This window comes from Polypterus senegalus, chromosome 5 (genome assembly GCF_016835505.1).
Source record: "Polypterus senegalus isolate Bchr_013 chromosome 5, ASM1683550v1, whole genome shotgun sequence".
NCBI lineage: Eukaryota > Metazoa > Chordata > Cladistia > Polypteriformes > Polypteridae > Polypterus > Polypterus senegalus.
In genome coordinates, this window is record NC_053158.1 from 128,273,929 (window position 1) to 128,299,364 (window position 25,436).

The 25,436-nt window shown below is 39.3% G+C and overlaps 1 protein-coding gene across 5 annotated transcripts in view; it reads right to left on the reverse strand.

Moving 5' to 3' along the window:
- relch (RAB11 binding and LisH domain, coiled-coil and HEAT repeat containing) overlaps positions 1 to 25,436 on the reverse strand; it is a 316,927-nt gene that overhangs the window by 228,254 nt on the left and 63,237 nt on the right. For 4 of the 5 annotated variants that reach the window (XM_039753340.1, XM_039753339.1, XM_039753338.1 and 1 more), the window contains exons 3-5: positions 3,387 to 3,458; positions 3,220 to 3,275; positions 1,742 to 1,855 (exon numbers count right to left, since the gene is read on the reverse strand). In XM_039753340.1, coding sequence (XP_039609274.1) covers positions 1,742 to 1,855; positions 3,220 to 3,275; positions 3,387 to 3,458 — 242 coding nt within the window. The remainder of the gene's footprint in view (positions 1 to 1,741; positions 1,856 to 3,219; positions 3,276 to 3,386; positions 3,459 to 25,436) is intronic. The other variant, XM_039753342.1, reaches the window with a different exon arrangement.

Consider the following 25,436-nt stretch of genomic DNA (forward strand, 5'->3'; position numbering starts at 1 on the left):
TCAATAAGTAAATAATCCATAAAAAAGTGTCTGTGGAGGTTAAAAATCTCAATAAATAAATCCATTAAAATGTTAAAAGTTAAGACGACATTCAGGAACTGTCCTTTACTATTCTAAGCTCTGGTGCCTTCCTTTTAAAACTGACGTCTCTCTGTCTTACCCTGATCAGGCACCACAGCATGGAAAGAAGTTAATCCAACAGGTGCAGACAACCTTTTATTCTGGCCTGTGTCCCTGCTGCCAATCCCACAGCATTCCACAGGGAGCCACCGAGCCCTACTCTGCTCACACTACTGCCATTCGCTGGCTCCTCCCGGCGAGAGTGCGCTATCCTCCCACCACTGTCAACTGCTGGCTCCTCCTGGCGAGAGCACACCCTGAACATAACTGTCACTCCTGATACATGGTCGCTCAACAGGAGTGATCCATCAGAACCCTTCTAAGCGCTGGCCACATGCTTCTTCCTGAGACTCCATTCCATTCCGCCTGCTTCCTCTCGTCTTGCACCGGCTCTCATTCACTCCTGCCTTTCTGTTAGCTCCTATCTTTAACCTCCTTTCTTTTCTTCTTCCATTTTTCTCCTTTCCTTTCTCCTGATTCTCCACCATTCTGTCCCATGCAAGCTCTTTTATCCTCTGCTTCCTAACTGGGTACAGGCACGAGGAGCCACTCCTTCCATAGCATCATTGAACTGACTGACTGGACCGCCTGCCTCCACACAAGTATGTGTCATGGTAAGCCAGTTCCCCAATTAACAGCTGAGCGAAACACACTTCTGCAACCAACTGGAGCCTGCACCTCCTCTGGGCAGGATTATTAATTTAAAATGGGCCACTACTTGTCTAGCTATACCACACCAGGCTGCCATCTCGTTACTGCAATCCATTGTGCATTAGAGTGGTTAGTCCAATGTGTATTTCCCCAAAATGTACTATTGGTCTCAAACAGCAATGGAAAACCACTTTAAGATGACATTATTTGTTGGCAAGTGCTCTAAATATTACACGGTGGCCCTAGCCAACACAAATTGAGAAATTAATCTTTCCTAATATAACATTCTCAAAACCATGTAACTCAGTTAATTGTTGCAAGATTAAGGGGGAAAAAAACTACAATCTATATTAATTTTGTTAATTCTCAATACTAATATTTAGCATACACTAATAAAAGCATACAATCGGGTGGTAAAAAGACAATCATGTTCAACATGTGCAATTTAATACAATGTAGACCGTCTAAAAGGAGGCACGGTGCCAAAGCGGTAGTGCTGCTGTCTTCCAGTTAGGAGACCCGGGTTTGCTTCCCGGGTCCTCCCTGAGTGGAGTTTGCATGTTCTCCCCGTGTCTGCGTGGGTTTCCTCCGGGTACTCCGGTTTCCTCCCACAGTCCAAAGACATGCAGGTTATGCGCATTGGCGATTCTAAATTGTCCCTAGTGTGTGCTTGGTGTGTGTGTGTGCGCCCTGCGGTGGGCTGGCGCCTTGCCCAAGATTTGTTTCCTGCCTTGTGCCATGTGTTGGCTGGGATTGGCTCCAGCAGACCCCCATGACCCTGTAGTTAGGATATAGCGGGTTGGATAATGGATGGATGGACCTTCTAAAGTTGACTAGTATGACTAAGAATGTCTGACTTACAATAGCATTCTTTTTTCTTAAATGAATTTGATTTTCTTCTCTCTGCATTTAAGTCAATGTGCTGACTTGATTACAATAAGTTAAATATTATGTAAACTTAAAATCTTACCTGATCATCATTTTCATCTGAAAATGTAATTGATGAGAGTTTATAATTATTTTTCAACAAATACTCATTAACAAGAAAGTTCAGTGCTCTTTTCTCAAGAGATTTGATGGGCTCCTGTAAAGAAATATTACAATACGACTGTAGAATAATCATTCAAATTGTAACAGCATCAAAAGTCAACAAAAAAAATGTTTCACAAAGAATTAATTAGAATAATGAATTTTAAATAGGGGGAAGACTGTGAAGAGATCTGAAGCATTACCTATAGGTGAGAAAAACAAAATCATATGAAACAAAGGTTTACCACTTAGGTAACCAGGAAGCAAGAAAAAACCAAGTCACCAACTTAAGGGTGCAGGTTATCAGCTACCTGAATGGGAAATTGGTTACTACAGTTTATGTACTATAACAAGAGTAGCTGTAGAAGACCAGATATTTCTCTTTTCCTATGCATGTGAACATGAAAGTACAGATAAACAAGCACATTTTTATTTCAGTTTTTGTCAGTTCTGTCAATACGCCAAAGCAACTTATCAAAAGGCATTAAATATACAAAGTTTATGACAATATTTGAAACTAACAGGTAAGAGACTTATCTTTGTTACAATATAAAAATCAGAGACAATAATGCAACAAACAATACAACATGACAAGGCAATACATATTTACATTCAATATGCACAAAGACATGCAGTCAGACTGAATGGTGAAACTAAATGAGAACTCTGTACTGGTGTGAATGAGACCTGCAATAAAATGGCACTTTGCTCCTGCATTGCTCTTCAGGCTGCCATTCCTATTTATATCCTATGCTACAAAAGACTAATATCAGGATAATAAATGAATGAAGGGCTTATGGGAAAAAGAGCTGGAAGACTTTTAAAAAAGATCTTTAAATTCATGATTGCCATATAAAATTTACAAGTGTTTAACTCTCAAGATATTGTTTCTTTAAAATATATGAGACAAATGGATATTGTATATATTGTATTTAACTGAGAACAGACTCACAATATCATCTCAGTATTAAATGAAGTGCATGTCAAACAGCATCTTATTATGATATTACTCTATTTTCTATGACAGTACAATAAATGTAATGATTTCCAATTAGAATGTTAAGTTACATATGAATTTGAAATGCATAGAGAGACTTATTGGATGAAATTTGTCATTGTAAATAATGTATACATGTGCAGTTTAATAACACAAATTAAATACCAAGGGGAAACTGTCAGTATCAAAATATCTCCTTCTGTCTGCTGCAACAGCAAATGTACAAAGATTTTTCAAACTTTACAGCAATAACCGATATGGAATTGTCTTTTTAAAGTTTAAACAGGTTACAAGTAATTCATTTTTAAACGTATTACATGGAGAAGCAGCTCTTGCTAGTTTAAATATATTTTTGTGGCCAAATAAAAAAAATAAATAAATAAATTCAAGCTTCAAAAAGAAGACATGAATATTGTACTTACCTGAATTTCAGGACTTGATTTGTAATTCTTTCGTTCCTGCATAGGAACTTCACTCTCTGCAATAAGAAAACACAGCTGTTTGCACGCATCTGACAATCAGTGACACAAGCATGGGAGTAGTGTTCAAAGCAGAAAGACTGAAGAAGTAAAAGTATATTGTACGGCACCTGCTGCCTGAGTCAAGTTGGCACGGAGGGCCTGAATGGTGTCCTTGGCTTTCCGCAGTTCAAACTCCAGGACTGGACAGGGAGTGGGTTAAACACACACAGGCATCCAACCAAGAAAAGGAAACAAAAAAAATAAATAAAATAAAAACAAGGATGGGCATGAAAAAGATGAAAAGTAAGAATAAAGGATACCATTTAAGAACAAAAAATAAAAGCAAAACAAAAATAGAATACATGCATACTATGAAATCTGTGAACTCATGCAGCAAACAGCTACTCAAATCAGACATTTGACATTTTCTCCATACTTTCTACAAGAAGCTCTCGATAGATTTTTGGCTTAAGTTCTTAACTGTACCAAAATGCAGAAAGCTGTCACTTAAGGCATCTTCAAATCAACTCTAAGTAGAAAACTGCACAGGAAGACTTCAACATATTAGGAGGGTGTTATGTAATTATACTGATCATACTGTACTGAGACATTGTTTACATCACTAAAAACCCTCAATGCCAATAAGAACTGATTAGAATATTGGATATATTCAGGAAAAAATATTAAATGCCCAAATTCCAAATAGAACAAAACATATTAGCCTTAAAAGCAGCTTCATTCAAAGATACATAAGATTCAGAATGTTTAAAGTTTGGAAGGAATATGACCAACACTTCTTTTCTGACATCAACTATAACTAAAATCAAAAATGTATTTCAGTTATCACTGAACTAGACAAAAAAAATGATCCCCACTCAAATAACACACTGAGTGGTTGCTTTTTAATAGAAAAACATATTTTAGAAATGTCTCTCTGCACTCAGATAAAGCATTAATTTGGAAAAGCACTGACTGCTGTTCATGAGAATCTTGATTAAGAAGTAAACTTTTTTTCATTGTGTAGGACATTTTTTGCATTTGATTGGCACAAAAGTGAATCTGAATAAATTATTAATTTATTGTAAACTTGAAATGATTGTAAACTGCCAAAATTTCTACTATACAGTAAATACTGAAGGAATTCATTTTTAAAAAAAAAAAAAAAAAACAACCAGTAAGAGTTTAAAGATCCTTTCCAGGTTACTGCATAGAAAATATTGATGTTAAAATCTTGCAGATATTATCAATCTTAATCCTAAAACAACAAGAAGAGTTACCTTAGAAAAGAAAGGAAAAAAATATGCAGAAACGCTGGTGCACTGAAGCAAGTGGGACATTAATACATTGAATTAAGTATTATGATCGGCCAACAGTCCATTAATAGTAGTAAAAAGAGGACTCAGACAACTGTTTTTAATTAGTATTTCCATATTGATAAGCACAAGAAAGTAAGAATTTCACCGTACTCTGCATGTGTGACAAAAATAACAGGATAAACTAATTAAATGTACAAAACCTCAACTGATGAGGTAAAAAAGCAAAAATTATGATCAACATTATGGAAAAATAGTCAAAAATGCAGTTAATTACAGTACATAGCTAGAAAGCATTTATAAAGAATTTAGGAAGAATTAAATGATTTAAACTTTTTTATATATCTATATATGTGTGGAAGTGAAGGTCTATAACAAGGTTAGCGTATTTGTAGTTGGAAATCCACAAACACATATAACTTCAACCAGACACAAATTTAAATGGGACTCAGTACAAGTAAAATTCAAGGCTATTCCTAAAAGTGTCAGAACTGGCTGAAACGTAGCTATTCAATAAAAACGCTTTTAACTGACATTTGCACATGGACCGGTATATGCAGGCTTGAAAAGAACATGGATATAATAAATAAGACGCAATGACCAACACGCTCCGAACCCCATCTCATCAATCCACCCCGATCAGCTAAATATCCTCTCCTCCTTATTTGCTATATATTGCCTTGGGTTCCTGTAAGTCTAATCTTTTCCTCTGATGATGATGATTCCTGGCAGGAATCAAAAGTTTAGGAATAAACAACAATTTTAAGATATGCGATTCATTTGCTCCCTTTATGGAGTTTAATATGCACACGGGAGAAAAGCCGGACCAAGGGGTTGGTGCTGTCCTCTGACACTTTTGCCTCTATTCCCTCTGCAGAACATCAAAAGAACAAGGCTTCTAAAGACATGACTTCCATTTCTCGTCCCTTTGTACCTCCTCCAAAAAATGTCACTTCCAGTTCTGGTCCTCTGTACCATCCTCTTCACATCTACAGACTATATAAATGTCATGTTTTGTTTTCTCAGTTCCAGTTTGAACTTGAGTTTGTACACACACATTTTAATTTGCCTTAATTTCAGGTATACTGTACAGGGTGGAATGCCCACCTATTCATGAGCTCATTTCTGTTTATTTCATTTATATATATATTTATTTTATTTTATTTATTACTTATGTATGTATATAGGTCACACACATGCACATAGGAGGCAGTCAAAGGGCTTAACTGAGGATAAGACTCACCTCTTTTCTCCCTCTTCTACAGTTCATTAGAATGGAAACCCAGCTAAACCAGCATCAACTTCCGCATTCCTGTCCTGACCATGCCCTACTACTCACCTCACTTCCACCACTTTCTACATCAACCCACTTCCTTCTGCACACCACCTATACAAGCCAACACCTCTCCTCCCTATTCATTTCTATTGGGACTCTTTTTTGATTACTCGTTCAATTGATCTACTTGACCTACAACATACAGGGTAGATCCCCAAACCTTTTTCTCTCTCTTGTCTTGTTACTATATACTGTATATATACTGTTAACAAGCTTTCGTATTTCTTCACTAAAAAATGTTTTAGTCTGAGCTGTGAGCCACGAATACACCGTCTTCACCTTTTCATCAGACGTGAATCTTTGTTGTCATAAGGCTTCTTTCGACACCCAAGTCTGTCGTGGATTATTGCATAGACAGAACCGTGGCATGCTAACTCATCAGAAACAGCCTGATCTTGGAGTCTGGCCAGGTCCAGCCTCATTTTCCTAGTAGGTGGTAACTTACTGGACACCTAAGCTGGATCTTCAGAGTAGCAACAACAAGCCTGTGGTCAGAATTCAGAATTAACAAATTGGGCACTTCTATAAACCCTGCAGTTTTGCAAGAGCCTTCAGTGTCTGCCCTCAAGTACCAAGTCCAACAATGCACCTCAGGGAGCTGGAACCAGGATCCAGCAATTCACAGCCCCTAACCTTTTGCCAAGTCAAGGAACATGGATCTACTTTTACCACAGTCACCAGACCCATGGGGAATGAGACAATCCTCAAAGCCAGCCTGGTCAGTGCCAGTGGCTGCACTGAAGTCACCCATGACCAGAGGAGTGTTACCCATCAAGCACCAAGCAAAATTGCGAATAAAATGAATCTTCCAAAGATGGGGCTTCCGAGGGCCTTCCCCCATCATCATCATATTGTAAGCAGCCGCCCTACACCCATAGAGAGCAGAAAGGAGTCCTTTCTGTTGTCTCAGAGCTGTGTGAAGTTTTTTAATATAAATAGTGGCTGGATTGCTAATCCTGCCACCAACCACCATGCCTTCCCAGCAAGTTAGAGGACTGCTTGCAGGGCTGGATGTAGTTAACGTCATACCAAGGAAGAATTTACGGATTTAGGGATTTGGGTGCAACTGCCAATTCTCATTTGATATGGAAGACCTTCTGTGTAAAGACCCTGAAGGTTGCCGAGGGATGTGTTGGTGTTACTGGAGTCACAGTGCACGGCTTGATGGCAACTCCGGTCTGTACCGGGAACTGAAAAGGACGGCTGCAAGGGCTCTAAGGCAGATGAGGCATTTGTTAGAGGAATCTGTGAGCAAGTGAAATATAGTGAAATATATATATTTATATTAATGCTATATTTATATAGCATTTTTAATGTAGGTAGATCATTTCAACCTGGTCATTTTAAAAGTAGCTTGCAAGCCGAAAAAATGTGGGCACCCCTGGTGTAGATTAATAAGGTGGGATTGAAAAGGTGTTGGTCATAAAGTCTTTTTTTTTATTATATTAATATTCTTCTTTTTAAGCCTGCATATGCTGGGTTCAATCCAAGTGTCTGTTAATGGTGTTTTCTAGAGAGCCAAGATTCAGCCAGCTTTCTGGCATTCTTAGTATTGGCCCTGAATTTTTCTTTCACAGTGTCCCAGTTAAATGTGTGCCCAGTGGAACTTTATGTATGTAAATCAGAGACCATGGGTCCTTCCTTCTGACAGCACTGCGATGTTCCTGAAATATATGTTGCAAGTCTTTTAGAGGTTTGTCCCACATATACCACTGGGGATGCATTGCAAGGAAAGCTGTAAACTGCCTTTCTTGTCTCTTTGGTCAATTTTTTGCTTTTGGCATTGAAAAGGACAGTCCATAAAGTGTTTGCAAACCGTATAGCAGACCTTCACTTCCCCATATTACATATGCATATACTGTAAATGCATGCCTTCCATATGCTGAAGAGAAAACTTAAGGGACAAGCCCCCGAAAATAGCAGGAGTACTAAATATGACTGCTTCAATATACCTACAATTGCCATGTTCCAAACATTATGGTGCCTTGAAATTGGGGGACCATGCATGCATAAAAAGTGGTGTCATTTCTACATGGTGTGACTGAATTGTATGCAAATACCCTTAAATTAAAGTCTGCAATGTGAACTTTAATCTCGAATGAATTGTTTGATTTGAAATTTTAAAATGTGGAGTAAAGGAAACATTATGAAGATCACTGTACACAATTATGATTAGGAGGTTTAGCTATTGTTTAAAACATTATAATCAGAAAAAAACCTGTCAACTAAATGACTTTGGCAATAATATGATTGTTAGCACCACATCCCCAGTGTCTTAGGAGCATCTGTCCTTCTAGCATTTTCATGCACCATTTAAAGAGAATAATACAATAAACGAAAGAACACTCATGAGGGCTCCATTTACCAGGTATGGAATTTACAACCAGGATGCTGGATCCTTTAAAAAACAGAACCAGCTATGGTGCTACAAATTACACTTTAAAAATGCACTCATTTACCCTGTTCTGATACTCATTATTTTTGGAATCTAACTTTGTTTGTAGTTTTATGCTCAAGCTGCGCTTCATCTTAATAGTTCCATTAGATACTTCCTCCTCTAGGTAAAGTGTCTGTTGGTGCTGTATTTTTTGTATCTACTATATTTGTACTCTCCAGAATATTATATACTCTGTAATTAGAGACATTGTATTGTATGTTTGCAATTTACCTTTTTATTTTCCTTGTTCACAAAACATACACAAGAAAGAAATGTATTAACTACAAATGGCAACATGAACTAATTCTTCAGTTATAGATAATAGGGTGCAAATGCCAGCTGTGAAGTCTTTAGTAACTATTTGATATCAAGAGACAAAAATGCAGATAAGCAGATTGAAAACATGATAAGGGCCAAGGAAATACTGAGGCAGCAACCATAACAAGTACATTGTTTAAAAATGTTTATTATGCAGCGATTTAAATAAATCAACAATGATTTAAATAAATCAAACTGCAAACAAAGCAAAAATGGTGAAAATGGCATGAATGCTGCAGGTGGCACTACATAGACATGATAATTTTACATCACCAGATACAGGTTAAGCAGAAAGTTCTCAAAACTACACAATTACAACATCAAACAGAAATGCCACAGGAATAAGCATACTGTAGGAATGTTTGGCATGTACAGTTAGATCACAATCCAACTGGTAAAATATGGGATCCCTCAGAAAGAGAATTTAACCATCATATCCTCAGGGATAGAGAGTATATTACCTTGCCTTCTTATAGCAGATTTTTAAGGGTTACAACGAAGGCTGGATGCTACAAAGGAAAATGGGAAGCACATTACATTTGTACATTCATATTCAAAGGAAAACATAAAAAGGAAATAGTGTCTTATTTCAACATGTGCAATGCAGATACATAAAACAGCATGAAGACCTCCTTGGTTATATTACATGAACTTGTAAAATAAGATGTGTTGTGAAGGTTGGGAAAGTGGGTAAGCCCCTCCCAGAGTTAAATCATCCTTTCCTAGATCTCTTCCATACCCTTGATCACTGAACAAGAGACATTTGGAAAGCTGAAACCAATGTAACATAAACATAACATCTTCACCAACTTAGGCTTATGTGGGGACAGGGGGTAGAGCTTATGCCCTCAGCAACGCGCAAAAATGGCAGAGATAAACTCTGGATGCAAACACAGTCCTTAGCAGCGCACAGTAGCACACAAAAGTATAACTTGCATGTTGTTAGCATTTGAAAAGAAAACCAAAGTATTGCTTAAAAACCATAAAAGTTATGAACAAAAATCGGTGACAACGGGCAGCCCTGGTGGAGTCCAACTCTCACTGGAAACAGGTTCAACTTAATACCAGCAATGCGGACCAAGCTCTGACAACGGTTGTACAGGGAACAGCCCTTATCAGGGGTATCCGGTTCCCTTTACTCCCGGAGCACCCCCCACAGGATTCCCCGAGGGACACGGTCGAACGCCTTTTCCAAGTCAACAAAACACATGTAGACTGGTTGGGCAAACTCCCATGCACCCTCCAGGACCCTGCTAAGGGTGTAGAGCTGGTCTACTGTTCCACGACCAGGATGAAAACCACACTATTCCTCCTGAATCCGAGGTTCAACTATCCGACGGACCCTCCTCTCCAGGACCCCTGAATAGACTTTTCCAGGGAGGCTGAGGAGTGTGATCCCTCTGTAGTTGGAACACACCCTCCAGTCCCCCAACTTAAAGAGAGGGACCACCAACCCGGTCTGCCAATCCAGAGGCACTGTCCCCGATGTCCATGTGATGTTGCAGAGGCATGTCAACCAAGACAGTCCTACAACATCCAGAGCCTTGAGGAACTCCGGGCGTATCTCATCCACCCCCTGGGCTCTGCCACCAAGGAGTTTTTTGACCACCTTGGTGACCTCAGTCCCAGAGATGGGGGAGCCCACCTCCGAGTCCCCAGGCTCTGATTCCTCATTGGAAGGCATGTTAGTGGGATTGAGGAGGTCTTCAAAGTACTCCCACAGCGTTTCAGGATGAAGTCAGCAGCGCACCATCCCCACCATTTACGTTGTTGACACTGCACTGCTTCCCCCTCCTGAGACGCCGGATAGTGGACCACAATCTCCTTGAAGCCATCTGAAAGTCGTTCTCCATGGCCTCCCGAAACTCCTCCCACGCCCGAGTTTTTGCCTCAGCAACCACAGAAGCCGCATTCCGCTTGGCCTGTCGGTACCTATTAGCTAACTCCAGAGTCCCACAGGACTCCTTACACAGCTTGACGGCATCTCTCACTGTCTGTGTCCACCATCGGGTTCGAGGATTGCCGCCATGACAGACACCGACCACCTTACGGCCACAGCTCTGGTCAGCCGCTTCAACAATAGAGGCACGGAACATGGCCCTTTTGGACTCAATGTCATCAACCTCCCTCTGGATGTGGTCGAAGTTCTGCCAGAGGTGGGAGTTGAAGTTACTTCTGCCAGACGTTCCCAGCAGACCCTCACAATATATTTGGGCCTCCCAGGCCTGAGCGACATACTCTCCCACCATCAAAGCCAACTCACCACCAGGTGGTGATCAGTTGACAACTCCGCCCCTCTCTTCACCTGAGTGTCCAAGACATGTGGCCCCAAGTCTGACGACACGACCACAAAGTCGATCATCGAACTGAGGTCTAGGGTGTCCTGGTGCCACGTGCACATATGAACACCCCTACGCTTGAACATGGTGTTCGTTATGGACAATCCGTAACGAGCACAGAAGTCCAATAACAAAACACCACTTAGGTTCAAATCGGGAGGTGCCTAACAGAACATAGGAATTTGCAGCAAGTGGATAAAATGTCCAGTTCATCACGGGGGCCATGCTATCATAAAAATATAGTATTTAAGACAAAGGATGTCTGAAAACTATTTTAACCATAACATACCACACAAATTCAAGAAACTGCCATGGTTAATCAAGGTAATTAACTAAAATAAACGTATCTCTCTATTATATAAAAACATCCTGGGACAAGAAAAGTTTTTTCAAGGGATTTTTCCAAGTCCCGCGAGACGAGACTTTGGCCATGAGATTTTTTCAAGTCACGCCCTACTCTCAACCATATTCAACCATGCACATGGTACTGTTATCAAAAGACGAAATGAGTACACGGGCAATCCCAGCACCCAGAAACGATGAAGTCAAACAAATTAACGCCAAAAATGACAATCAGTTACACTGCAAATTGGTTAAATGTGCATCACTAGACTATGCTGAAACAGTTGGTGGTGATCGTGCAGACGATGAAAACAACAACTTACAATATCCCGAAGAAAAATCTACAATCGATAATATCATCCGGTCTTCCAACACACAAATTACTGTTGAAAGAAGGACATATCCAAAAAAGGTAATGTAGTACATCTTCTGTGGATAACATTAGACAACAAAGGAGATCCTTAAATGCAATTTGTATTAAAACGCTAACAGAATTAGCAATAATATTAGAATAGATTTTGCAAAGACAATTAACAAATCTCAGATCCAAACATTCGAAAAAGTTGTTTTATTTGAAAGAGAGAAAGAAATGAAATTCATTCACGGGCAGTTATACATGGTGTTGTCACGATGAAAGTCCAAACACAGAATCAAAATTCAATGCGATATTGACAAAACTAATTAAAAAAATTGTTTTAACTTAAGTTTTACAGTAAAAGTTTAAAAAGTATTTGTGTGTTAATTTCAAAGCCAAGCAGAACGAAACCATATTACGCAATGAATAACTCTTAAGCAACATGAAACAGAATTTACTTTAAATTTATTATGTTTTACTATTTTTTACTATGGTTACTCACTCGCTGTAAGTAAAATAGTTAGTTCTATTACTCATATGTAACATTTCGCATGAAAGTAATCTGTTTAAATTGTACATCCGCATCCCCAAACGTGAGAGGCAGAAACACAAAGAAGCTAGCGCATAGCCAAGGCCCGGGGTTTGGTGAGTGAAGCTAGCAGGGGGCAAAGCACCCTAGTGTGTGTGTATGTGTCAATCAACTAGTCTAATCTCCCAAACACCAATAGCCCATCCCCAAATAGCATGCTATGGCGCTCTCTACTGTTTGAGTAAACTAATCATGGCAGCTGCTGAACCACATCCAGTTGCCTCTCCAAATATTGGGGAAAGCCAAAAACCTCCTCTGTAAGAAAATGGTTGATTGTTTACTACGTAATAAAGAGATGGTGTTCCACAGAAGCACCAGTTGAATGATGAACACCTGAAAAGGAAGCACTCTGGAGGTACAGCGCAGGACAAGACAATACCATAAGTAACCCACTTACACTTGCTTAGCTGTTTGATAACAGTTCCTTTATTATTTTGAGGCTGGTTAACTAGAGAAATTCATACAATTGCATCGAGGCGGCAGGGTAGAAAGCAGCAGTAACAGATATCAGCATTTGTAAATAAATAACCGAGTAGTCGTAACAGCGATTCCTTAGTTTAAAGGAAAAGAAAAAAAGGCCACGGCTGACTTCAAAACAGTAAAAGGTGGAAGCTCAGTAGTGCGCAGGTAAGCGGCCTGCGTTAAGACGCCGATCAGGCACAAAGGGCTGTAGGAGCAAATAAGGTAGTAAAGTTTTATTTATTTGTTTATTTTAGATTAAACAGTCCTTAGCGGTCCAGAGGTAGAACAGTTAACTGGGCGACAGCGTATTGGTTCATTAATACGGGGGAATACAAACAGTGCGAGTGAAGAGCTTATAAGTAAGAGGAGCGCAAAGTTAGGAGAAGAGACAGAGAAAAGTAAAGTTAACCTAAAGAAAGGCAAATAGCAGGCAGCTGAGAGGGAGAACATAACAGGAGCTTAAGAGGAAAAGGTGTAAAATATCTGAAGTTAAGGAGCAGCTGAAAGAAGAAGAAATTTAATATTAAGGAAAAAAAAAAGTTAAGGCAGCTTAGTAATCCCAAGTCAAATTTTAATAATGAGGCCAGTGCAATGCAAGTCCTGTTGGATGTTGGACTTTTTAGATGATGGTTTGGAAGAGCCAGTTGTCTATGAGGGCTACATCTGCAAGAGATGCCAGCTGATCCAGCACCTCGAGCTCAGGGTCGCTGAACTGGAGGAGGAGTTGGCTGACCTGCGTTGTAATAGAGAATTGGCGGACTTGGCCCAGGTGTCCTTTAGAGAGATAGTGTGCACCCCTAAGGTGGCGGGAAGAGATTCCAGATCAGACACATAGGAATAGGTGGGTCCCGGTCACAAGGCGCAAGGTAAAGGGTGCACACTGTCCGGGGGCATCAACCCCAGAATTAGAAGCGTCTAACCATTATCATGTCCTTGCGGAGCTGGACGGTGACTCTGATAATTCTGAGGTGGTAGGCAGGGTTGAGGAGCCCCAACGGGCCACCTCAAAACCAGTTCCCAAAAAGAGAGAGGTAGTGATAGTTGGGGACTCAATCATTAGGGGGATTGAAGCACAGGTGTGCTCCAGAGAGAGAGAGTCTCACAGTGTGTTGCCTTCCGGGAGCACAGGTGGGAGACCTCCTGGAAGGGTGGATAGGCTCTTGGCCAGAGCGGGGATGGATCCAGTTGTCATTGTCCACGTTGGAACAAATGACATACATAAGGGTAGTCTGCCAGTTCTGCATCCAAATTCAAAGAGTTAGGTACCAAGCTGAGGAGCAGAACTGACAAGGTAGTCTTCTCCGAAGTTCTGCCTGTGCCACGCGCCAGTCCAGGTAAGATTGAGGAGATTAGAAGGCTTAACGCATGGCTCAAATCTTGGTGCAGGGTAGAAGGGTATAGGTTTATGGGGCATTGGGACTCCTTTTGGAACAGATGGGACCTGTTCCGCCGTGACGGGTTACATCTGAACCGGAGGGGCACCAATGTATTGGGGAGGCGTATGTGTAGGCTAGTCGAGGATTGTTTAAACTAGGGAATGGGGGCAGGGAGGTTAGGACAGGCCAGATTTAGATCTATACATGGAAGAACAAACAATGGTGTAGAAATAAAAATGCATAGTAATGTAAATTCTAAGCAAACACGTAAATGTAGAAGGATTAACACATTAAAAATAGCTTGCCTTAATGCTAGAAGTATCAAAAATAAGGTAAGTGAGTTGGAGTTGTATGTAGCAGAGCATAATTATGATATTATAGCAATAACGGAAACCTGGCTAAATAACAAAGATGGGGATGAGTGTAACATAGAGGGATACACATTTTTAGGAAGGATAGACAGAACAGAAAAGGAGGTAGGGTTGCTGTTTATGCCAAACAGGGTTTAAAATGTAAGACCTCTTCAGTTGGATGATGAGCCCCATCTTAGTGAGGACATGTGGCTTTGCCTGGAAAATATTAGGGAAAGAGGTCTTATTTTAGGAGTGTGTTATAGACCACCCAATTCAGACAGTAATTTCAACACACATCTTTTAGTAATATCAAAAAGGCAAGTTTACAGGGGATATTATAGTCATGGGGGACTTTAATTATCCAAATATTAACTGGGATAACCTTGCAGATGGAGGAGCAGGAGCACCAACACGGGGTGAAGCCTGTCTGGATTTAGCATTCTGTAATAATCAGGATAGAATTGAGGGTGTACAGGTGATTGAACCACTAGGGTCAAGTGACCATAATGTAATACAATTCTCAGTATTTTGTAAGAGTACAGATGCAAAGACTAAAATTGTTAAGTTGAAATTTGGTAGGGCTAATTTAGAGCAGATGCGACAAAGTCTAAGTAGTATAGACTGGGATAAGCTTTTAAATGTGGAGACAGTCGAGGAGCAGGAATAAGTAACAAGCTGGTTAAGTTTGCAGATGATACCAAGAAAGGTGGATTATCAGATAATCTGGAATCCGTTCTATTATTACAAAAGGATTTGGATAGCATACAGGCTTGGGCAGATTTGTGGCAGATGAAATTTAATATCAGTAAATGTAAAGTATTACACATAGGAAGTAAAAATATTAGGTTTGAATACACAATGGGCGGTCAGAAAATCGAGAATACACCTTATGAGAAGGATTTAGGAGTCATAGTGGACTCTAAGCTATCAACTTCCCGACAATGTTCAGAAGCCATTAAGAAGGCTAACAGAATGTTAGGATATATAGCACGATCTGTGGAGTACAAATCCAAGGAGGTTATGCTCAACCTTTATAATGCACTGGTGAGGCCTCATCTTGAGTACTGCATGCAGTTTTGATCTTCAGGCTACAAAAAGGAGCACTAGAAAAGGTCAAGAGAAGAGCGACTAGGCTGATTCCAGGACTACAGGGGTTGAATTATGAGATAAGATTAAAAGAGCTGAGCCTTTACAGTTTAAGCAAAAGAAGATTAAGAGGTGACATGATTGAAGTGTTTAAAATTATGAAGGGAATTAGTACAGTGGATCGAGACTTGTATTTTAAAATGAGTTCATCAAGAACACGGGGACACAGTTGGAAACTTGTTAAGGGTAAATTTTGCACAAACATTTGGAAGTTTTTCTTTACACAAAGATTGATAGACACTTGGAATAAGCTACCAATTAGTGTGGTAGACAGTAAGACGTTAGGGACTTTCAAAACTCGACTTCATGTTTTCTTGGAGGAAACAAGTAGATAGGACTGGCGAGCTTTGTTGGGCTTAATGGCCTGTTCTCGTCTAGAGTGTTCTAATGTTCTACATGTGATTAGCTTTGGGAGGAAAGTTACAGCCACAGTATTCTATGGATAGAACAGATAAATGGTCTGTTAAATGCATTTACCACCACTATCAGTCGTGAGTGTACTGAAGTAATATGTTGCAGTATAATAATGCAATTGCTAGGTATATTTTAGGTAGAGTAAGATTCTTCACTCTTTTCCAGATATTTATGCAAGGGACTCTTTAACTGTTCTCATGGATCTGAAAGAAAACCACCTACTGGCAGTCAAAATTGAGTAGCAATAACATCCTATACAAACAAGGGCAGCATTAAGTATTTTTGGTGTGTTCAGTCATGGCTCAGACTGACTAGGGAAGATAATTTTTTAAACTGGCACAATTGACACAGTTAATCTAAACTGAAAGAGAGTTTGCGGCATAAAGCTGAATTACAACAATTCTGCAAAGATGAGTGGGCCAAAATTTCTCCAGAGCGCTGTAAAAGACTCATTGCAAGTTATCGCAAACGCTTGATTGCAGTTATTGCTGCTAAGGGTGGCCCAACCAGTTATTAGGTTCAGTGGGCAATTACTTTTTCACACAGGGTCATGTAGGTTTGGATTTTTTTTCTCCCTAAATAATAAAAACCATCATTTAAAAACTGCATTTTTTGTTTACTTGTGTTATATTTGACTAATGGTTAAATGTGTTTGATGATCAGAAACATTTTGTGTGGCAAAAATGCAAAAGAATAAGAAATTAGGAAGGGGACAAATAGTTTTTCACACCACTGTACACATATTTGTAATCATTTAAATATATTCAAGCTAGTAAGGAAAATGCATTTATGTTTGAGACATTATATACAGTTATAAATATACCTTGTTACAAATGTATCTCCCCTCACTTTGTAAAAAACGTAAATGCTTAGATAAATTCCTCCTAAGGAACAATTATTTGCATACCAATGCTTGAAGCAGCATTGAAAAACAGTGTGCTCAACATGCTAATTAAAGACATGACGCCTCTGGCAGCAGTGGAGGCGAGAGGTTCCAGGTTATGATTAAAACTTTCCAACCTGGCTATGTTCTCCCCAAAAGTGCCTATTTCATTAGCAGGATGGAAAAGAAGTATGAGGACACATTCGAGAAAGTCAAACTCATCCTCACTTCTTCCAACAGCAGTGTTAGTTTAACAATGGATGCATGGACAAGTATCGCTACAGAGGCATACCTGGCATTTAATTAATGACAAGAAAAGGGAAAGTATCTTCATTTGATTCACTATTGGATCTGACTCAGAACCACATGACAGTGAAAATGACAGTGCAGAAGATGAACAAGAAAGCACAGTCAACTAAATGGTGAGAAAAAAGATCCTAACCTATTTTGGAGAGCATCTTCTTCCGAAAAGTGAAAACGCAATGTAGTGGTACAAAGATAACAAGGCAAGGTTTCCCAAATTGGCTATTCTGTCAAAATCATATTTTTATGTACCTGCCACATCTACTGCTTACGAACACCCATATTCAGCCGCTGGAAATCTAGTCACAAAGAAGAGAGCCATCCTTAGCCCTGAGAATGTGGACATGTTGGCATTCTTCTGTTGTAACACTATGGTCTAAATCAAGGGTGTCGAACTCCAGTCCTGGAGGGCCGCAGTGGCTGCAGGTTTTCATTCTAACCATCTTCTTAATTAGTGACCAGTTATGGATGCTAATTAACTTTAGTCTTAGCTTTAATTAACTTGACTCAGGCCCCTTAGTTGTTTCTTCCTTAAATAGCAGCCGGACAGTAATGAGACATAAAACAAGCAGGACATGACCAGCTCACCTGTACCCATCAAACCAAATCTGAAAATAAAGATGAAGGTCTCAGTAAGGTTGATCCCTCGGGTTACCAAAACATTTTAGGAGTTCTTAGAAAAAAACAGAATATCAACAGTTTTGGAAATGTCTGCTGTGGCAAAAAGAGAGCAGCAACAAGCCATGGAATTGAATAAGGGGTTTAACAGCAAGAATCAGCTTCTCATTAAAGAACTGGTTGGAGTTTGAAGCCCCAATTTAGTTGGTCATCTATCTGTTGGCTCGTTTCATGTCTCATTTATGTTTGGCTGTCATTTAATGAAGAAAAGAATCAACTCAGAAGACTTAATCCTTAAAAACAGGGCTATTAAAATAGAGGGAAAAGAAGTTAATTAGCAGGGAAAACTGGACACTGATTAGGAAAAGGGTTAGAAAGAAAACCTGCAACCACTGCGGCCCTCCAGGCCTGGAGTTTGACACCTGTGGAATGGACCCAAAAGCATCATTTTTTGGTCTTGTTTCAAGTTAGACTGTCCACATTATGTCCATTATTAATTAAAAATATTTCTTGATTTAAACATTTTATGGTTAACATTGTTTTCTTGTTTTTCTTCTTTTTGGAGTTATTTTAGTTTTGTTTTTTTCATTTCTTGATGTTATCAAATACCATATATACAATTATTCAATAAACATTCACATACAGTATTCATATGCCTACTTGATTTGGACAAAATTAATTGTTAGAATAAACGATAAACCAGTCGAGTGATTAACAGATTACAAAATAATCACTTGTGGCAGCCCTAATTTGCATACCTCTCATTCAGCAACCTATTTATCTTTCAATACAAATTTTTAAAAACAGCCTTTAACTTAAGCCATTAAACTATATCCACAAAATGTCACTTACATGACCTATGATGGACAATTATATTTACTCCTTATGTCTGCTTAACTACGTCACCCCCACTACAACAGAAAAATTAAATAGCCCAAAACGCCTTCACAGATTTAAAATGGAATTTAGTGATGTTACAGAAAAAAGAAAATGAGTGAACATGTGTTTTTTAATTTGTCAATAAATTTTGTATTTGTCAATATTTATTTGTATTACACTAATTTAAATGCTCTGGGCTGGGAGCGTACTTATTCAAAGATGTATGAAAAGTGATTGATGGGCCACACAAATAGCACCACTAACATACAGGAAAAATGGAAAGCTGAAGATGTGGAGACATCCTGGACAGGGGATTAAAAAAAAAAAAAAAAAAAAAGTGATCACCAAAAGAGAATATTCAGCCAAGCTCAAGGAACAGGCAAAGCTCAATGGTTAGTAAGTGCTGTTTTTTGTTATTGACTTCTGGCACTCTTAAATGTGTACTGGCTTTCATTTTGGTTATCTGATCCACTCCACTGACCTCTAGCCCCTAGTCACCTTGCTAAAAACAGATTTCCTCTTCCTCTTCTTCTTCCTCCTCTTCTTCCTCTTCTTCTTCCTCTGATCCAACATCCTGGGTTTAAATTCCACACCTGGGGCCTCATGCATAAAACGGTGTGTACGCACAGAAATTTTGCTTAAGAACGTTTCCACATTCAAATCACGATGTATAAAACTTACCACTTGGCGTAAAGCCACGCACATTTCCACGTTACCTTCATACCCTGTCGTACGTAAGTTCTCTGCTCGGTTTTGCAGACTGGCGGCACACAGCATCAAAGCAGTGCTACTGTTCCTTTGTGGTTACTCTTTATTTTCCTGACGCGGCTTTATAAATATACTGAAACTAACTGCATATTGTTGATTAGTGTAATGCATCCGATTGCAATTAACCTGTAAAAATATAATAGTCCAGGGAATAGCCATAGTATTCCAAATACCATAACTGATTTAGCGTTGTTACTCTCACTGCACCATCTTCTTCTTTTTCTTCTTTCAGCTGCTCCCTTTAAGGGTTGCACAGCAGATCATCTTTTTCCATATTACTCTAACTGCACAACTTGGAGTATTTATATCACTGTATCTGAGTGGGGAATCACAGCAGCAGCTAATCGGAAAGAGAATTATCGGTATACAGCATCAAGCCCACACTGCCTTAGCCACTGCAAAACGTTTCAAAGCCTTTCCTGTACGGACCTTGCGGTTCAGAAACAGTTTCATCCCAAGAACTCAATAAATGCACTCAATCAATTGCTCCTTGTAGAACTGTTTGTACTTATAAGTACAATTACCCCACTGTAAACTTGCACTACAGTTATAATATTGCACAACCTGCGCCACTTTATAAGGCGCGTATTTACATACAGTGCATCCGGAAAGTATTCACAGCGCTTCACTTTTTCCACATTTTGTTATGTTACAGCCTTATTCCAAAATTGATTAACCTATTTTTTTCCTCAGAATTCTACACACAACACCCCATAATGACAACATGAAAAAACTTTACTTGAGGCTTTTGCAAATTTATTAAAAATAAAAAAAAAACTGAGAAATCACAAGTACATAAGTATTCACAGCCTTTGCCATGAAGCTCAAAATTTAGCTCAAGTGCATCCTGTTTCCCCTGATCATCTTTGAGATGTTTCTGCAGCTTAACTGGAGTCTGCCTGTGGTAAATGCAGTTGACTGGACAGGATTTGGAAAGGCACACACCTGTCTATATAAGGTCCCACAGTTGACAGTTCATGTCAGAGCACAAACCAAGAATGAAGTCAAAGGAATTGTCTGTAGACCTCCGAGACAGGATTGTCTCGAGGCACAAATCTGGGGAAGGTTACAGAAAAAAATTCTGCTGCTTTGAAGGTCCCAATGAGCATGGTAACCTCCATCATCCGTAAGTGGAAGAAGTTCTAATCCACCAGAACTATTCCTAAAGCTGGTCAGCCATCTAAACTGAGCGATCGGGGGAGAAAGGCCTTAGTCAAGGAGGTGACCAAGAAACCGATGGTCACTCTGTCAGAGCTCCAGAGGTCCTCTGTGGAGAAAGGAGAACCTTCCAGAAGGACAACCATCTCTGCAGCAATCCACCAATCAGGCCTACATGGTAGAGTGGCCAGACGGAAGCCATTCCTTAGTAAAAGGCAAATGGCATTCCACCTGGAGTTTTCCAAAAGGCACCTGAAGGACTCTCAGACCATGAGAAACAAAATTCTCTGGTCTGATGAGACAAAGATTTAACTTTTTGGTGTGAATGCCAGGCGTCACGTTTGGAGGAAACCAGGCACCGTTCATCACCAGGCAAATACCATCCCTATAGTGAAGCATGGTGGTGGCAGCATCATGCTGTGGGGATGTTTTTCAGCGGCAGGAACTGGGAGACTAGGCAGGATAAAGGGAAAGATGACTGCAGCAATGTACAGAGACATTCTGGATGAAAACCTGCTCCAGAGCGCTCTTGACCTCAGACTGGGATGACGGTTCATCTTTCAGCAGGACAACTACCCTAAGCACACAGCCAAGATATCAAAGGAGTGCCTTCAGGACAACTCTGTGAATGTCCTCGAGTGGCCCAGCCAGAGCCCAGACTTGAATCCGATTGAACATCTCTGGAGAGATCTTAAAATGGCTGTGCACTGACGCTTCCCATCGAACCTGATGGAGCTTAAGAGGTGCTGCAAAGAGGAATGGGCAGAACTGGCCAATGATAGGTGTGCCAAGCTTGTGGAATCATATTCAAAAAGACTTGGGGCTGTAATTGCTGCCAAAGGTGCATCAACAAAGTATTGAGCAAAGGCTGTGAATACTTATGTACATGTGATTTCTCAGTTTTTATTTTAATAAATTTGCAAAAACCTCAAGTAAACCTTTTTCACGTTGTCATTATGGGGTGTTGTATGTAGAATTCTGAGGAAAAAAAATGAATTTAATCCATTTTGGAATAAGACTTTAACATAACAAAATGTGGAAAAAGTGATGCGCTGTGAATACTTCCGGATGCACTGTATGATGACGGTATCATTTGTATGATGAAATGCAGCAAAATATGTTGATTATATTATGCAGATAAAACTAACTTCCCTTAAATAATCTGTATGTTAATAATTAAACATGTGAGGACACGGTGCCGCAGCGCTAGCAAGTTCACATATTGTTCCTGCCTTGCGCTGTATATTTGCTGAGGCTGACGCGACACTGGAAGGATAGAAGAATAGAATAATTAAACACGTACTATGAAGATATTTCAATGTTCCTTAAAAGTTTTGAAGAATCATCGTTGTAAGCTTACAGATGGCTTAACGTCTATTACAGAGCTGATTGTGTGGCGATTGGATATTTGGGGAAAGAAAAGTAAGGACAGGAATTGAAAGTTAGTACGTTTGAAAGAGACAGTACTACTACAATAAATTATTTCATCGAAGGTCACGCATGGCGCAGCAGCATCTTGTGTGAGACATGAACAATGACTGCACCATCGAGTTTCCATGTTTAATAACATGCTTTCATTCCAATCATCATGAAAATGATGCCACGTATACATCTCAGTATTTTAATTATTCAGAGAGCTGTAATATCACAAATGTAATGGATTCTGTGTCCTGTCGGAGAAAGACAAAGAACGGAAGCACGAAGTGATTCACACACATAGAGCACATTAAAGATCAAATACAAAACAAAGCATTTAACATGCTACTTTAGTTACGATGGGATTTCAGAAACTAGTAAATTAAATAAATTTTAAGATGAAGTTTATGATGTTCTACTCAAATGACAAAATAAACTACGTGATTAAAGTGGAAATTTCGAGATTAAAGTTGACATTTCGTGCTTCCCAATCCCCCCCCCAATGTGTGCCTATTTTTTTCTCTGTACCCTAATTAGCTTTCATATGAAACTCAGACAGTGGGCTACGACTAGCTTTTACGGCAAATTTGATATCTGACAACTTTTTTTTTATTTCGAGCACTGTGTGACTTTGTGAACTTGAGCTTTCGAGTTTCTCCAACACGCTATGTCACTCAATCAACTTCCTTTTCGTGTTTATACCAGTGTTTAAACTAACAAATAGTACGTTTTTCCTTGCCTCCACTTGGTATTCGATGAAATTGTTTTATTTTTCCTTGTGGTTTTGCCATTGTCTTTTCACAGAACACTGAGCTTAATGGCTATTTATATTGATTTACATATTCAAAAGAGGCTTAATTCTGGGAGGAGACGGGGCGGGACAGCAGGCGCTTGCACATTCGTTAATTTCCACGCTGACCAGGATTTATAGAGCGGAAGAAAGTGGAAGTTGGCGAACGCACAGATTTATTCAACTGTATTTTTTTGTGCTTAAGTACTTTTCCGCTTTTGTGCTTAAGTCATGTTATAGTGCGAATTCTGCACACAGAGTTATGCATGAGGTCCCTGGAGTTTTTTGGCAAGTCACATCAACAATGTCCACAGAAGAAAAATGAGGCTTTCAAAGAAAATAATACCATGCTTACTGTGAATCACAGAGGAGACTTGGTTATGTTTTGGGACTGCTTTATGGCATCTAGCAATGGGTGCCTTAAGTCTGAACAGGGAATAATAAAATCTCAAGACTATCAACACATTTTGGAGCGAAATGTACTACCCAATATCAGATAGCTCTGTCTTAGTTCCAGGTCATGAATCCTCCAACAGGATAAAGACCCAAAACACATGGCCGAAAGTACCCAAAAAAGGTTAAGAACATTGGGCTATTCTAAAGTGACATTCTAAAAGACCTGATCTGAATCCTATCAAACATTTAGCGAAAGAACTGAAACATGAAGTCTGGAGAAGGCACTCAAACCAGACACAGCTGGAGCAGTTTGCTCAGGAAGTGCAGGTCAAACTATCATTGAGATCTACAGGAATTGGTTGTTTGGTGCAATTGTCTCTAAAGGCTGTGAAACAAAATACAGTATTAGGTTTTTTTACCCATGTGATTTTCATTTTTGTTGTTATTATTATGTTGAATCGAAACTCAAAAACAAAGTCTGATTTTTGTTAAATACAGAACAAACAATGATGGGTACAATCTACTTATGTCATTTTCAAGTTGTTTCAAAGACAATATTGGGTTTTAAACATAAAATTTACTTCACAAGATCAATACATCTAGTGAAATACGGAGTTTAAAGATCCATAAAATAAACAGCATCCCTACTGCATGTTATTTTATTCTTGTTTATTTAATATTTAAAGTTCAAGTTACAAAAAAATTAAACAAAAGCTACAGTATTTGCCAATAGTTATTTAGCTAGCCCCTAGAACTTCACATTTTATCAGGTTTGCAGTAACTGAACAGCAGAGCTAGAGTTGCCTGGTAACAGTGGTAACTGAAATAGCTTCAACCAGTGTTTGCAAGACAAAGTCCCTTAAGTCAATAGTACCACTCATTTGTTGCAAGCCTTATAAGGATACTGCCAAATACAGGAATGTATATCATAGCAATTTACAATCATGCTAAAGGGAAGCATTGTTACCATTGTGACTGAAAGACATAGATAGCAGTCAGAATTAGATAATGGATATCATAGGACTAAAGTCCATAGGACTGAAGCAAAACAAAAAACAAAGATATCTGTGTTAGAACATAAATCAATAAAAAGTCATACATGACATAGAGAATGTGTTAAAGAAGCCTAAATAAAGAAAGCAATGCCAATGAATACCTTTATATCACAATCTACCAGGAGGATGTGTTCTTGTAGCGACCTCAAAGAATAAACTTTGAATAAAATAGGGCATAACATACAGAAAAGGTGTTTTTTCAATAAATACACTTAAGGGAAGGATGAATAAATAAAAAAAAAAAAAAATTCAAAAGACAGCAATTAAAACAAGAACCCAGAAAAAGCCTGCGGAGGGCTCTGCAGGTGGGGTGGCTTGCACACTTACTTAACTTGGCACTAAGAAAAACATCAAACACTCTCTCTATTTTACTACCTCTCTCATAATCCTGACCTCTCTTTTGCCATCCAGTGTTCTTCAATGCACTTCAACTATAGGCTCAAACAAATCTCAGACAATGAAGGCCAAATTTATAGACACATCCTGATCACTGAATGTAAATTTCAGTACCAGAATTTAGACACAGTCTGGGTTGATAGCGCACCAGGTGACACACCACAGCATCTCACTGGAACAGTGTATTTTTTTGGTTTGGTTTTTTTATATAAATACACTGCCTCTCTCTCTCTCTGGGTTAACACAGACTGGGTTGACTTAAAAGGCCAACATAGATCTAGTCCTTATGCAATGGAAGTACAGTGATCCACCGTTATATCATCCCAGCTATTTCGCAGTTTTTTCTGTGGAACATATCTACTTTTCTATCGTGGAAATCTTCGGTTTTATAGTGATCATTTTATCACTTGAACGGCTGGCAGTAGTTGCGAGAACAGCCAAACAACTGCAGGCAATGACAGATGATTGGGATCCAAAAATGTTTCGGGTGTTGCAGTTTCACAACACCATTGATGCAGCCCTTGAAGTCTATAAAAACATCCTCACCGAAAAGAAGAAGCAACGCCAGCAACTGCCTATAATGATATTCCTTACCCCAACAAACAAAGAGGACACATCTACGCCTTCAGCGGAAGTTGCCATCCAGCAGCAGGAAGATATTCCTCCTAAACCACCTGAAGTCGAGCTTATAGAATAGCTGTAAATACTCTGCTTTGCTGTGCGTACTCATCACCTT